Source organism: Trifolium pratense, linkage group LG4, assembly GCF_020283565.1.
Source record: "Trifolium pratense cultivar HEN17-A07 linkage group LG4, ARS_RC_1.1, whole genome shotgun sequence".
NCBI lineage: Eukaryota > Viridiplantae > Streptophyta > Magnoliopsida > Fabales > Fabaceae > Trifolium > Trifolium pratense.
In genome coordinates, this window is record NC_060062.1 from 57,880,413 (window position 1) to 57,892,418 (window position 12,006).

Consider the following 12,006-nt stretch of genomic DNA (forward strand, 5'->3'; position numbering starts at 1 on the left):
CCAATTGTTGTCAAAATTGGATATTTCTGGGTAGGAATAACATAAGCAAACAATGTCCACTTTCAAAGCCCATGCAGTCTTAACAATGGTTGTAAAACCGGTTTAAAATGTGGCTTTTGACACCGATTTTAAAATCGGTGTAAAAGATAAGATCCATAGTTACCACTCTAGAAGCTTATACACTGGTATCAAAATCAGTGTTAATTGGCCAAAATAACTGGTGTTAAATCTCCTTTCTCCAATATTGCTGATATAAGTAATATTTCAAACTTATTTTTTCCTCCAAATAATTGTTGGTGTCCTCAACTCTATTCTTGGAAAATATATAGTTTGATGGATAGTGGTAACACAATGTTTTGACAATTACAATGTTGAATTTGACATTTATCATACCTTGTGTTTGAATGCCTTCTTACAAATCATTGTTCGGAGCATTCTCCTTTCTCAATAACTTTGTTGATGAAATTTGATCCCCATACTTTTATAATGTCCACATTTCCCTTAACCTTTAACTCAATGTTGTTGGCGTTTCTTGGTTCCTCTACTTTCTTTCGTCTCCTTATTTTTGCATAGGCTTTCTTCTCCTCTAATTGTATCTTGAAGAGCTTCTTAGTGATCTCATACTAATTGTGCTTTTCTTCCTAAACTTGTAACGATCATTGAAGTTGTTTTATCATCAGTCTCCAATTTTGTTTTAAATAATCATCACAACAATATGCTTGAGTTTTGGTTTCAACGACGAATAATTTTTTATAATCCCTACTTCTTCCAACTTCTCACAATTTCTACTCTAATTGGCTTGGATTCTTGATAAATAATTAGTAATAGACTCACATTTGTTCATATACTTCTTCCACCTTGTAATGTTTGGTAGATGACGAAAAGAGCTTTATGTTTTATTTTCTTGAATCCTTCAAACTATCCATTTTCTTTTTCTTAGCAGTAGCTCAGTGTAGTCTTTCTAAACAATTTTCTAGACATCATGTACTCCTACGAAAGTCTTTATTTTAATACTTAAATTATTGTGAGTTACTTTCTTAGTTGTTGAACTTGAAAGGATGCATACCATTTTCAGTCATAAACCCAAGCTTTAATACCCTTTTATTAGAAGGAGGCCTTAGAAAACTTTTGGGAGGAAGGAAAATAAGTGGATAATTTAGTAAAAAAATCCTTCTATTGGTTCATGAAAAGCTATAATTTTTTGACTTGTTCTTACAAGTGAGAACCTTATCCTCTTTATAGGTCTCAATCAACATGACTTCTACACACTTCTTTTCCAACTAATTTTATTTGAGATCACATCTTTCAACTTTTCTACTCAATTAGTAAATTCTAACATATATCGTCTCTACATCAAGTTAATTGTAACAAATTCTGTTGTATTTTATTGGGCTTACAACTCATTAAAGCAAAATGAGTCCAATCTTTGGAATAATCCAATGAGCTAATCCTGCACACTGCTACCCAAGATAATCTATTGCTATAGTCAGAAATTGTTGTGTAGCAAGTGTGAGGTTAGAAGTCTCACATTGCTTCAAAAAGTGAAGGTTGAACATTTTATAAACGAGAGGATTCATAAACCTAATGTCTTAAGGTTTTAGGTTAAGATGTAGTGTCCAACTCATTTGTGTTGTTGGTCTTAGCCCAATGTGGATGATCCCACTCTGTGCTCCCCTTTATGATCCAACAGATATCACTATCTATCTAATTTGATCAACCAAAGAAGATATAACTATCTATTATATATTTATATAGTTTCAATTTTAACCTCATTTGGAGAACTAAGAGATTATAATTGATATAACATGCTTCATTTACCATTATGATTAATCTCAAACAACATTGACATATACTGGAAATTGTTACAACTTAGTTTGTAAAACATAATAATCAAGAGTGGTTGAACAGAGACAGGTACTCCCACATTTTTAATACCTAAATTTATCATAATGCGGTGAAAAATTGAGGGGTAAGAATTTTAAATGAAAAACTAGTCCATCAATTATTCATTCTAGTTTTAAAAGGACACCAAACACACAAGTTATTTTTCTTACACAAAATTATATTATTAAATGCAACAATAATAAATACCATAGTTATGAACCAAATAAAATCTCAATCTTCCTTCTTGTAGTCACCAGCAGTGTAAGGAGTGAATACCTCTTTAATCAAGTTCTTCTTTCTCCAAGTATGCCAACCCAAATCTTCACAAATTTCATCATTATGGTTAATACCAAAAGTTGTGATGCAGTTCCTTTTATAAAACCTAGTAGACTTTTTCATTGCTTCCATGTCCTTCATTGTTTGTGAAAGCATCTTCTCAGCACTTGGAAGCTTAAATTTTTTATCAATTAGTCCAGCTAGCCACATGGAACGTATCTCTGAAGTGTAAAGATTTGAAACACTCTCAACATAACCCATAAAGGCCATGTTTGGAATCAATGGATGGATAGTTCCCCTGTCACAAAATACATCATAACTTGACTATTCATTCTCAACTATAGTATAGAAAAAAGAAATGGTTTGAACAAAGGGATGAAATAGTTTAGTAAAACAGAAATGAAGCTTGGTTAGAAAAAATACTCTATAGTTTAGTACCTAAAGCTCATTTTATGTTTGTGACAAATTATATATTGTTTTTGGGTTTGGCTAGTTGCCTAGTTCAAATGGTTTGAACAAAGGGTTGAAATAGTTAAAAAAAAAACCTGATTCAAATTCTGATGAAGGAGAAAATGCTAACATAATAACAACTAACCGTTTATTAAAATAATTTATCTATTGTTTTAGAATATAAAAACATAAAAATAAAAACTAAGATATTGATCTCAAATAGTTAATGAGTCTCCTATGATGAATCATTCGAGAGAACTGAGTTCGATTTTTGGTAGGAATAATTCTTGATCAAATTTTACTTACCTTGCAATCGAACTATAGATTACGGGAACTCCTTCCCCTAAAAACCAGAGGATTTACTAAAAAAAATAAACTAAAAAAGTTTCATTATTTTATTTCAATAATAACTTTATTTGTTAATATGTTAACCAATCATGTAGTACTAATCATGAGAGCTATTTAGTGGGAAGCAAATCTTGTATGAAATCCACTAATGTCTCTTTCAAATTTTTATTGAGTGGACATACAAACAATCATTTTTTTAGTATAATGGATAATACGAACGATGATTGAAAAAGTAATCAACCATAAAGTTTCGTGTGTTTTTCTCCTATCTTTTCATGTAAAAATGACTATTTTTCTATATTTATTAGTCATTCTACTTAACTTTTACTACAACAAGGACATTCTCACTATAAAAGAAGTTTCTCTATTTTAGGAATTAGTAATAATTAACAATAATTTTAGGTAAACACTTTGGTACACATATTATGTGGATATGTATCGGTACAGCTTAGGTGGATGATTGTGATTGGTCCACAAATAATATTAATATAGAAAAATAAATAAATATTATTTGTAAACCAATCAGAATCATTCACCTCAACAAATATACCAATGTAATATGTGTACCAAAGAATTTACCAAATTGTAAATGTGAAAACTGAAAAGAGACTAAAGAGACCAATGTAGTGGTGGAAGAGTTGATAAAGTCTTATATTTTTATATAAAAAGATATTAATAAATTAGTGATATATTAGTTCTTTTATATCATCTATTATGTCAGCAACAGAACTAACTACTTTAGTGTGCTGAATAGATAATGGATTGTTCTAAATCTAAGAATGAATATAGTAGTTTCTTCACAACTATTACTGTATTAGGTTTTGTGGTTATGTGTGAGTATTTTTATGATTTAGTATATTGATTGGAGGGACAAAGAAGTAACATATAAAAACGACAAGTCAAAAATAAAAAATTTGTCTTTACCTGTACAATGCCATGATACCAGAAGGGTATTCCAACAAGCTAGAAAAAGGCTCTGGCAAAAGTGTTTTGAGCTTCTTTTTCCCATCATAACCAGTTGCAAGAAGAACAACATCAGCATCCATTTTAGTGTTGTCATCAAATTCAATTCCTCCTTTCCAAAACCACCATTTTGATGCCCTTTTGAAGACTATTTTTCCCTTATCAGCCTCATTGAAGAAATTTTCAGGTGTTATAGCTATTTGACAAGATGCAAAATCTTCCTGAAAAGGGTGGTCAGGTTTCAACCCGTACTTCTCTAATGGAAGTTTCCAAAGCAAGTAGGACTCTATGAACTTTGAAATGCCACGCCTCTGTTCAATGACATTAAATAAAAAAAAATCAAACTTTTCTAATTGCAAAAAATATAAACTAATAATTTTTTTTAGAAATGTCAAAAAACCTATTAAAAAAGAATATTTATAGCCAAAATTAGAGACAATAATTAAACAAAATACATCAATAATTTATTTTCTTCTAAATAGGGTATTTGACCCCAATAGGCATCCTATGTATTCCGGTGTCTTAGAGCATTTGGATCCACTATAAGAAGAATCTTCGAGTCGATATCAGATATTATATTAAGTTTATGTGTGCTCACATGTTTAGACTAACTCTCAAAACAATGTTACCATCTCTTTCAATACATATTGCTGTCTCTAAATTTTTGTTGTTAATTGCATTTTTTCCAACAGTAAAAACATCTAGTAGTACAATTCAATTGATAGCTATAGAGACGCCAGTGGTCCGGATTCAAATTTGAGATTTTACACTTCTCTACATTTAAAATGCAAGTCTAGTCAATAGACTAATAGACAAAAAAAAAATGCATTTAACAATGAATTAATTAAAATCATATTTACCATCGGAGATAATAAGAGGCATAATAGGCTTTTAAGTAAACCCTGGTTTGGTGTAGGGTGGAGGAACTGTGCAGATCTTGTTGCATAGAACATGAAAAATGGTACTCCCCACATCCTATAATGGGGAAGTGTCCAATGCAAACTCCTTATTATCATAGTGCATGGTTGCCCTTCAGGTCCTTCATTACAATTTAAAAGCACAGTTGTTAGTATTTTTTTTGGAAAAGCAAAAAGCACAGTTTTTAGTATAATGTTTGAAATTTGATATATCCATCATAATTAACTTCATAAGTACTTGCAATTTTTTTGTTCCAAATGCAAATATTATTTTTCCCAATCCTCTGATTTTCAGAAAAAGAGAACTCTAGTAATTTTAAGGAGATCTTATTTATTTTTATAATTTTGGGCAAGAAAGGAGATCTTACTAACTATTTGAGATAAATCACTTAGTTGTTACACATGCATGTTAGATATGTCAAAGTAATAATTTTTTATCAGGATATCAATCTAACCATTTAGAAATAAAAGACCTGAAACGACATTACCAAAAGTAAATAAACATAATTATTTAGTGTCATACACATGTATAACTATTTAAGTTCAATAAAGATAATTCTAAAATAATCATTCTCATCCTATTACTGTAATAAATTCATTAAAAGACTGATATTTTGTACAACATAAAATTTTTATGGGTCATGCTAAATTTTGACTAACCATTATTAGTTATTTCTAGGTTTTTTTTTTTTTTTTTTTTTTTGATAAGCTAGTTATTTCTAGGTTGAATGTTGCGAGATTTTATAATAGTTCTATGATTATTCTTTTTATGTACAATTATATTACTATTATGCACATAAAATATTTAACTTATAGTTAACAATTTTATTTGTAGCCGCAATATAAAAATTTTAGAGGTCCCAAATAATAAAATAAAAATGATATTAGAGCAAATTGTTACCTTGATTTGCCTGTGCACACTCAATAGCTAGATCAATAGCTGATTTTTTGTAACCCACAACCACAGTCTTCTTTCCCTTAACAAGGTCACTAGTAGCTTCTTTGTCAAGTTTACAATAATCAATGGTATGGAGAACCTTACCATTGAAAACCTCAGGGCCCTTGTTGCGTGGATATGTCGGCATCAACGGTATGTCTCCATACTTTCCGGTGCAAACCACCACAAACTCAAAGTGGTAACGCTGAAAAATCAAGTAGGCAAAGTAAAATAATTACTTTTCTCAGTTAAATGATTAATACCAAATAACAAGTAAAAATTTAAAAGCTTTGCTGCATGTTAAATAACAAAAGATGTTAAAATCTTAAAAAAAATTAAAATTAAAATTATTGAAATATAGATAGATTTTATACTCACTTTTCTTATCTCTCTCTACAAAAGTGACATTCTTTAGTTTTTTCCTTTCTTATTATTTTTTCAATTTGTTACCAATTGTTACCCTTGCATGTATTATGTTGCTATCAGAATTCTATGCATGTTTACTCTTTTATGTCAAGTTTTGTTGTTATTTTATACACCTTATCAATCCATTATTGTCAAGGATTTAAGTTATAGTTGTGTCTCAATCCTTGATGTTGTAAAAATTGCAATCAAATGCAGCTAAGACAATTTTAACTATGGTCACGTTGTGGCCATTAAGTATCAAAACACTTGATGTTCGGTTTAGATCGCGATCATAGACTCTCTTTTTTTCTTCAAAATTTTAATTAATGTAGTCTTACGTTTTTTAACTGTTCTCAGGTCATGGTCACGAAACATCATAATTTTTTTTATGTTGTGACTCAGATTGTGATCGAAGACATTTTACTGTTTAAAATCTTAGTTAATATTATATACGTGATGAATTTGAAGTGAGTATGAGTTAAGAGTGAATAACGACCTGAATGACATCCGATTCATTACTCTGAACAGAAAGCTCCCACACAGGACGACCAGGAAGTGGATTTCCATGGTCACCAGGTAGGCGTCCGAAATCAAAACCATCTTTATCTCCAACAAACATGATTTCGACCACCTTAGTGTTGAACTTAACATACTTGAATAAATTGAAATGAACAGCATAAAGATGCAAGTATTCCAAAATTTCAGCATGAGAAGGGTAATCAGAACTTTCTCTTTCAGGCCAAGGGAAATCACTGAATTCATAATTCCATGTTTGTGATTGAAGCTTAGTACACCTATAAGAACAATGTCTCCAAACACCACCAATTGAATCAGTGGCTTCAAAAACAATAGGGTTGTAGTTTGATAGATATTTTGCTACGGTTATGCCACTAACTCCAGCACCTATGATGCCAATTTTTGACACCATAATTGGTGGATTGTCATGGGTGGCCATAGTGTGCTAGAAAAGAAATTGGACTTTATTATTTGGTTTTTCAAAATGTGTATTTGTGTGTGGGGAGTGAAAGGTTATCCTTATCACTATATATAGAAGAAAAATTGTATCACCTTTTTTTATCACATTGTTTTTTACTCGTTGAAATTTTATGTCTCACTAAATTTATGTAAACTGCACATTGTTTTCTTGGATTTTGATGACAAGATCCAATTGAGAATAGATAAGAGGCTCATTAAGAATCTATAGTTTAATAGCACGTGTGTCAATTTTTGTGGTACGTGAACATGAAAAGATACATAGTATGTAAGGAAAGAACAGTGTATTAAAGTATCCCATTGGATTGATTGGGTACAGGGGCGGTGCCCTATATAAGTGAGGGGGTACACCAATAGTGTAAGTTTTCCATTGGATTGATTGGGTACAGGGGCGGTGCCCTTTATAAGTGTGGGGGTGCACCAATAGTGTATTAAAGTTTCTCATTGGATTGATTAGGTTTGGATATAAGATTGAAACAGACTTGTCTTGGCATGTTGCTCTAATTGGTTTACACCAAAAAATATAATAGGTAGGGATTTAATTAAGGATTAATATCATTATAGTGTTAATGTGGTTGTTTAGGGAGTTTAGCACGTAGCTTATTGTTGAAATTTATTTTAGGTATTGACTAATCCATATTACCCCCTCCGTCTCAAAATAATTGTCACAATTTGACTGTTTGTACTATTCATACAAGCTACTTTGACCATATTATTTTACTAATGTATAAAGATAAATATTAGCATATGAGATCTTGTTAAATTTGTCTCGATGAGTACTATCAAAATATCAATTTTTCATAATTTTTAATAATACACAACTAAAGATATTAATTATCAAAATTATGCATCGGCAAGTGTGCAGTAGTAAAATGTGACAATTATTTTGGGACGGAGGGAGTAATAATAATTTCAATTTACCGTAAAAAATCATTACATTTGTTGAGGTCAAAACCATTTTGATGTATGTTTTAATGATAACAAACCTTATGGAATAAATGTTAAGTTTTATGAATGGTGATCTACTGATGTTTGCACTTGAGTTTTTGTTGAAAGATAAGTAATGACAAAAGTGGACAAGCTAGAAGCCACTCACATCAACAAGTGCATTTTCATATGCGCAATTTTCTCTCTAATTTCAAAGTTTTTGGACAATTTTACATTATATTTTATTGTTAAAATGACCAAAACATAGTCTTGTCCATCATTTTTTTTAATGATCATGTTTTAAAAGGAAAAAGTTACCTCTACCCAAATTATTTTGAAACTTTTAGAGAATATTCATCTCATAAGATTTAGGGGGAGTTTTTTTCTAAATTTTGAGAATATTTGTTTCTTTAGAACTTGCAATATTTTTGAAGTCAAAATCCTCTTTTAAATTGAGAATGTATAACAGCAGCTTTAAAAATCAAATATGTTTACATGTGATTTAATCATTATTCATGTTGTGATTGAAATTATTATTGATGATCATACATGCTATGTACTTTAATGTTTAAATGCAAACTTGATAAGTTTGATATATGAATGAGCTTCTCAACTTCATGCTCTATGTATGCAATGTTTCTTACATTTGAATCCTATCATTGCACTTCATATTTAAAATTATTCCCAATACCTTTTGATAGATGATAAAAGGGGGGGAGATATATATGATGAGAGAGAAATGTTAGATGAAACTAATTAATGAAGAATGTTATGAATTAACCTCTTGCATGTATTTAGGGGAGTTTAATTAGAATGATAAGAATTAAACTCTTGCATGTGTTTAGGGGGAGCTTAATTTTATATCTACGAACATTCTTGCATTTGTTATTATTTTCATCCATAAAACATAAGATTTATTCAAAAGGTTTGTCATCATCAAAAAGGGGAAGATTGTTGAGGTCAAAACCATTTTGACGTATGTTTTAATGACAACAAATCTTATGGAATAAATGTTAAGTTTTATGAACGGTGATCTACTGATGCTTGCACTTGAGTTTTTGTTGAAAGATAGGTAATGACAAAAGTGGGCAAACTAGAAGCCACTCACATTAACAAGTGCATTTTATATACTCAAACAATGAAAGAATCAGAATAACATCTGATGATCATAACAATAGCATTACAAGCTTCATGAAGATTTTTAAAGGATGTTTGAATCATAAGAGGTTTCATTTGAAGATTCAAGCAAGAAAGCAAGTTTCATGGTTAATAGTTTTCCTCATCACAACAAGGTTCACAATGAGTATTAAAGATTCAAGGAAGAATATGAAGATCATAGTTGATGGAAATACTTGCATCACGAGCTACAAAAGAACATATTTGATGTTATCATGTCAAAGCTCACATTGAGTTTTGTTACAAGCTTTGAGGATTTACTACTACAATTAACATCAATGGAAATGATGCATATGTTGAAGATCTTCAAAACCTACTCAAAGTTTCATCTTAACTTCTCAAGACAAGAATGATCTAAGAATGATTTTCCATGAATTTACAACGGAGCTTATACACCACAAGACATAAAAGTTTCAATCATTGTCTAAGCTAGAAAATGATAATCCTCATGATGAGTACTCTCACGCCTCCACTAAAAGCATCTCAAAGTACTCAATGAACAAGCAACAATGTGTGCAAAACATCAAGAGGAATTGTGGAAAGTTTTGCAGCAACATGAAGATCCCTCTTTAAGAAAATCTTGAGATACTGTTTCAAGAATGATCTTAGAACATTCTTAACAGACAGACTGCACTTTTGAATATAAGCACGTTTTGGTTTAAGTGCTTTGTGATCATTCAAGTCAACTAAGGACAAAACAAATAAGCACTTTTACAAAGGAAAAGTGGATCAAATCTCTACAAGAATTAATCTCTTTTGGGATCAACAATATTGATGGAATTTGAGCATATACATTTCCTAGTCATAACTCATAATTCATGCAATGAATTATCAGTTTGATCTTTCATGATCTTTTATGGTATTGATCATCCAATGGAAATATATGATCATATATCACAGGCCAATCAAAATGCAACAACAAGTTTTGATCTATGAGTTATGATGCACTTGAGTCAAGTACACACAAGGAACATTCTTTAATGCATGTGTCATAACAAGTACTCTTTTGTCCTACATGCTTTGATACTTTTCCAGCTGATTTATTCCCAAGCTAAACCTATTTCTGAAGTGTCCTTAAGCCTACTGAACAGCTGCATATCACAAGGAAAGAAGGATGAAGCTTCATCACACTTGCTGATATATATCCAAAGAATGGTTCAAGAATGTTTCAAGAATGTTCCTGCACACAGTTTTGCAAAACCACCTCCAACTTTAATGATTCTTTTTACTGAGGTTCCAAATGGCTATATCTGACCTCGAACATTGGAAGGAAGCAGGAAACAACTCATTTGTACTTGCCAACAGCTCACACCTCTCTGACTCTTGTGGATCAAAGCAAAATTCAGTTCAAGACTGTTTCAAGAATGATCAGAGAATCTGGCAATTTTGTAGCAGATGTCTAAAGCATCTTTGGCACTGAGTAACAGCTATAATTTTCTCTCTAACTAATATACTTGAAGGCCAAGACTCACACATAAGGTTGCATCTATAAAAGGCGAGCAGATCCAAGAGAAAGAGCAAGAGTTCAAGCTACAAATCATCAATTACTTGTTTTTGTCTACAAGTCCTAAAGCTCTTCTTTCATCACTCAAACTCAAGAATGTTTCAAGAATGTTCCTGCACACAGTTTTGCAAAACCACCTCCAACTGTCATGATTCTTTTTATTGAAGTTCCAAACGGCTATATCTGACCTCTGACATTGGAAGGAAGCAGGAAACAACTCATTTGTACTTGCCACAGCTCACATCTCTTTGGCTCTTGTGGATCAAAGCAAAATTCAGTTCAAGACTATTTCAAGAATGAGCAGAGAATCTGGCAATTTTGCAGCAGCTGTCTAAAGCATCTTTGGCACTGAGTAACAACTATAATTTGCTCTCTAACTGATATACTTGAAGGCCAAGACTCACACATAAGGTTGCATCCATAAAAGGCAAGCAGATCGATCCAAGAGAAAGAGCAAGACTTCAAGCTACAAATCATCAATTACTTGTTTTTGTCTACAAGTCCTAAAGCTCTTCTTTCATCACTCAAACTCAAGCTATTCATTCACATCATACTTCTAAGTTTATTGAGTGTTTCTATTTGCTTCTCAAACAACATTTGAGTTTCTACGAACAAATTTCTCAAGATACCACTTTTCAACACAACCCACTTTTAAGTGGTTGTATCTTTGTCTCTCAATTTTACCACTCACACTTCAGCTCTCTATCAACCTATTGGATCACAATATTAATGAGTGTATTGAGTGTATTTTGTATAAGCTTCTCAAACTAGTTTTGAGTTTGTGTTTAAGCTTAGATCCAAAACAACTTCCTTTGTAAAAGAAGATGGCTCAAGTCAATACGTAACTATTGATTGAGTGACACCTCTGTAAGTCTGAGGTAGATCAAGCTTGTAGGGATTAGAGGTTTTTGATCTTGGTTTAGATCTAAGAAGATTTGTATTTGAGATCGGTAGTATCTCGAGATCATAGTGAAAACTCACAGGTGTGGGGACTGGACTAGCCCAGGATTTGGGTGAACCAGTATAATCTTTGTGTGTGAATCACACATCACACGAAACACTTCATTTACAGTTACTTTGAAATTCTCACGCAGCTGAGATTGTTCTTAGAACAATCTGATTTTTAATTCACTAACATTTATCCAAGTATACACTTGAGATCAATTTAGTAGATTGCAGGATTTATTTTTAAAAGGGTCACAATTCAACCCCCCCCCCCCCCCCCC

The 12,006-nt window shown here is 31.6% G+C and overlaps 1 protein-coding gene across 1 annotated transcript; it reads right to left on the reverse strand.

Annotated features, from left to right (window-relative positions):
• Positions 1 to 1,789: 1,789 nt before the first annotated feature.
• LOC123882034 (probable flavin-containing monooxygenase 1) lies at positions 1,790 to 7,302 on the reverse strand. The gene is made up of 5 exons (XM_045930813.1): positions 6,677 to 7,302; positions 5,740 to 5,980; positions 4,782 to 4,960; positions 3,883 to 4,232; positions 1,790 to 2,458 (listed from the first exon to the last, which is right to left on the reverse strand). The coding sequence occupies exons 1-5, from the start codon at positions 7,133 to 7,135 to the stop codon at positions 2,116 to 2,118; spliced, it is 1,572 nt and encodes a 523-aa protein (XP_045786769.1). The 5' UTR covers positions 7,136 to 7,302; the 3' UTR covers positions 1,790 to 2,115.
• Between the last annotated feature and the right edge of the window lie 4,704 nt (positions 7,303 to 12,006).

What these genes read in the sequence shown, in the direction of transcription:
- LOC123882034 (XM_045930813.1), bottom strand. Translation starts at nt 7,135, where the DNA reads ATGGCCACCCATGACAATCCACCAATTATGGTGTCAAAAATTGGCATC. An exon ending in ATGAATCGGATGTCATTCAG is followed by an intron (nt 5,981 to 6,676) that starts GTCGTTATTCAC and finishes TTGATTTTTCAG; the next exon opens with CGTTACCACTTTGAGTTTGT. An exon ending in GCCTCTTATTATCTCCGATG is followed by an intron (nt 4,233 to 4,781) that starts GTAAATATGATT and finishes GTCATTGAACAG; the next exon opens with AGGCGTGGCATTTCAAAGTT.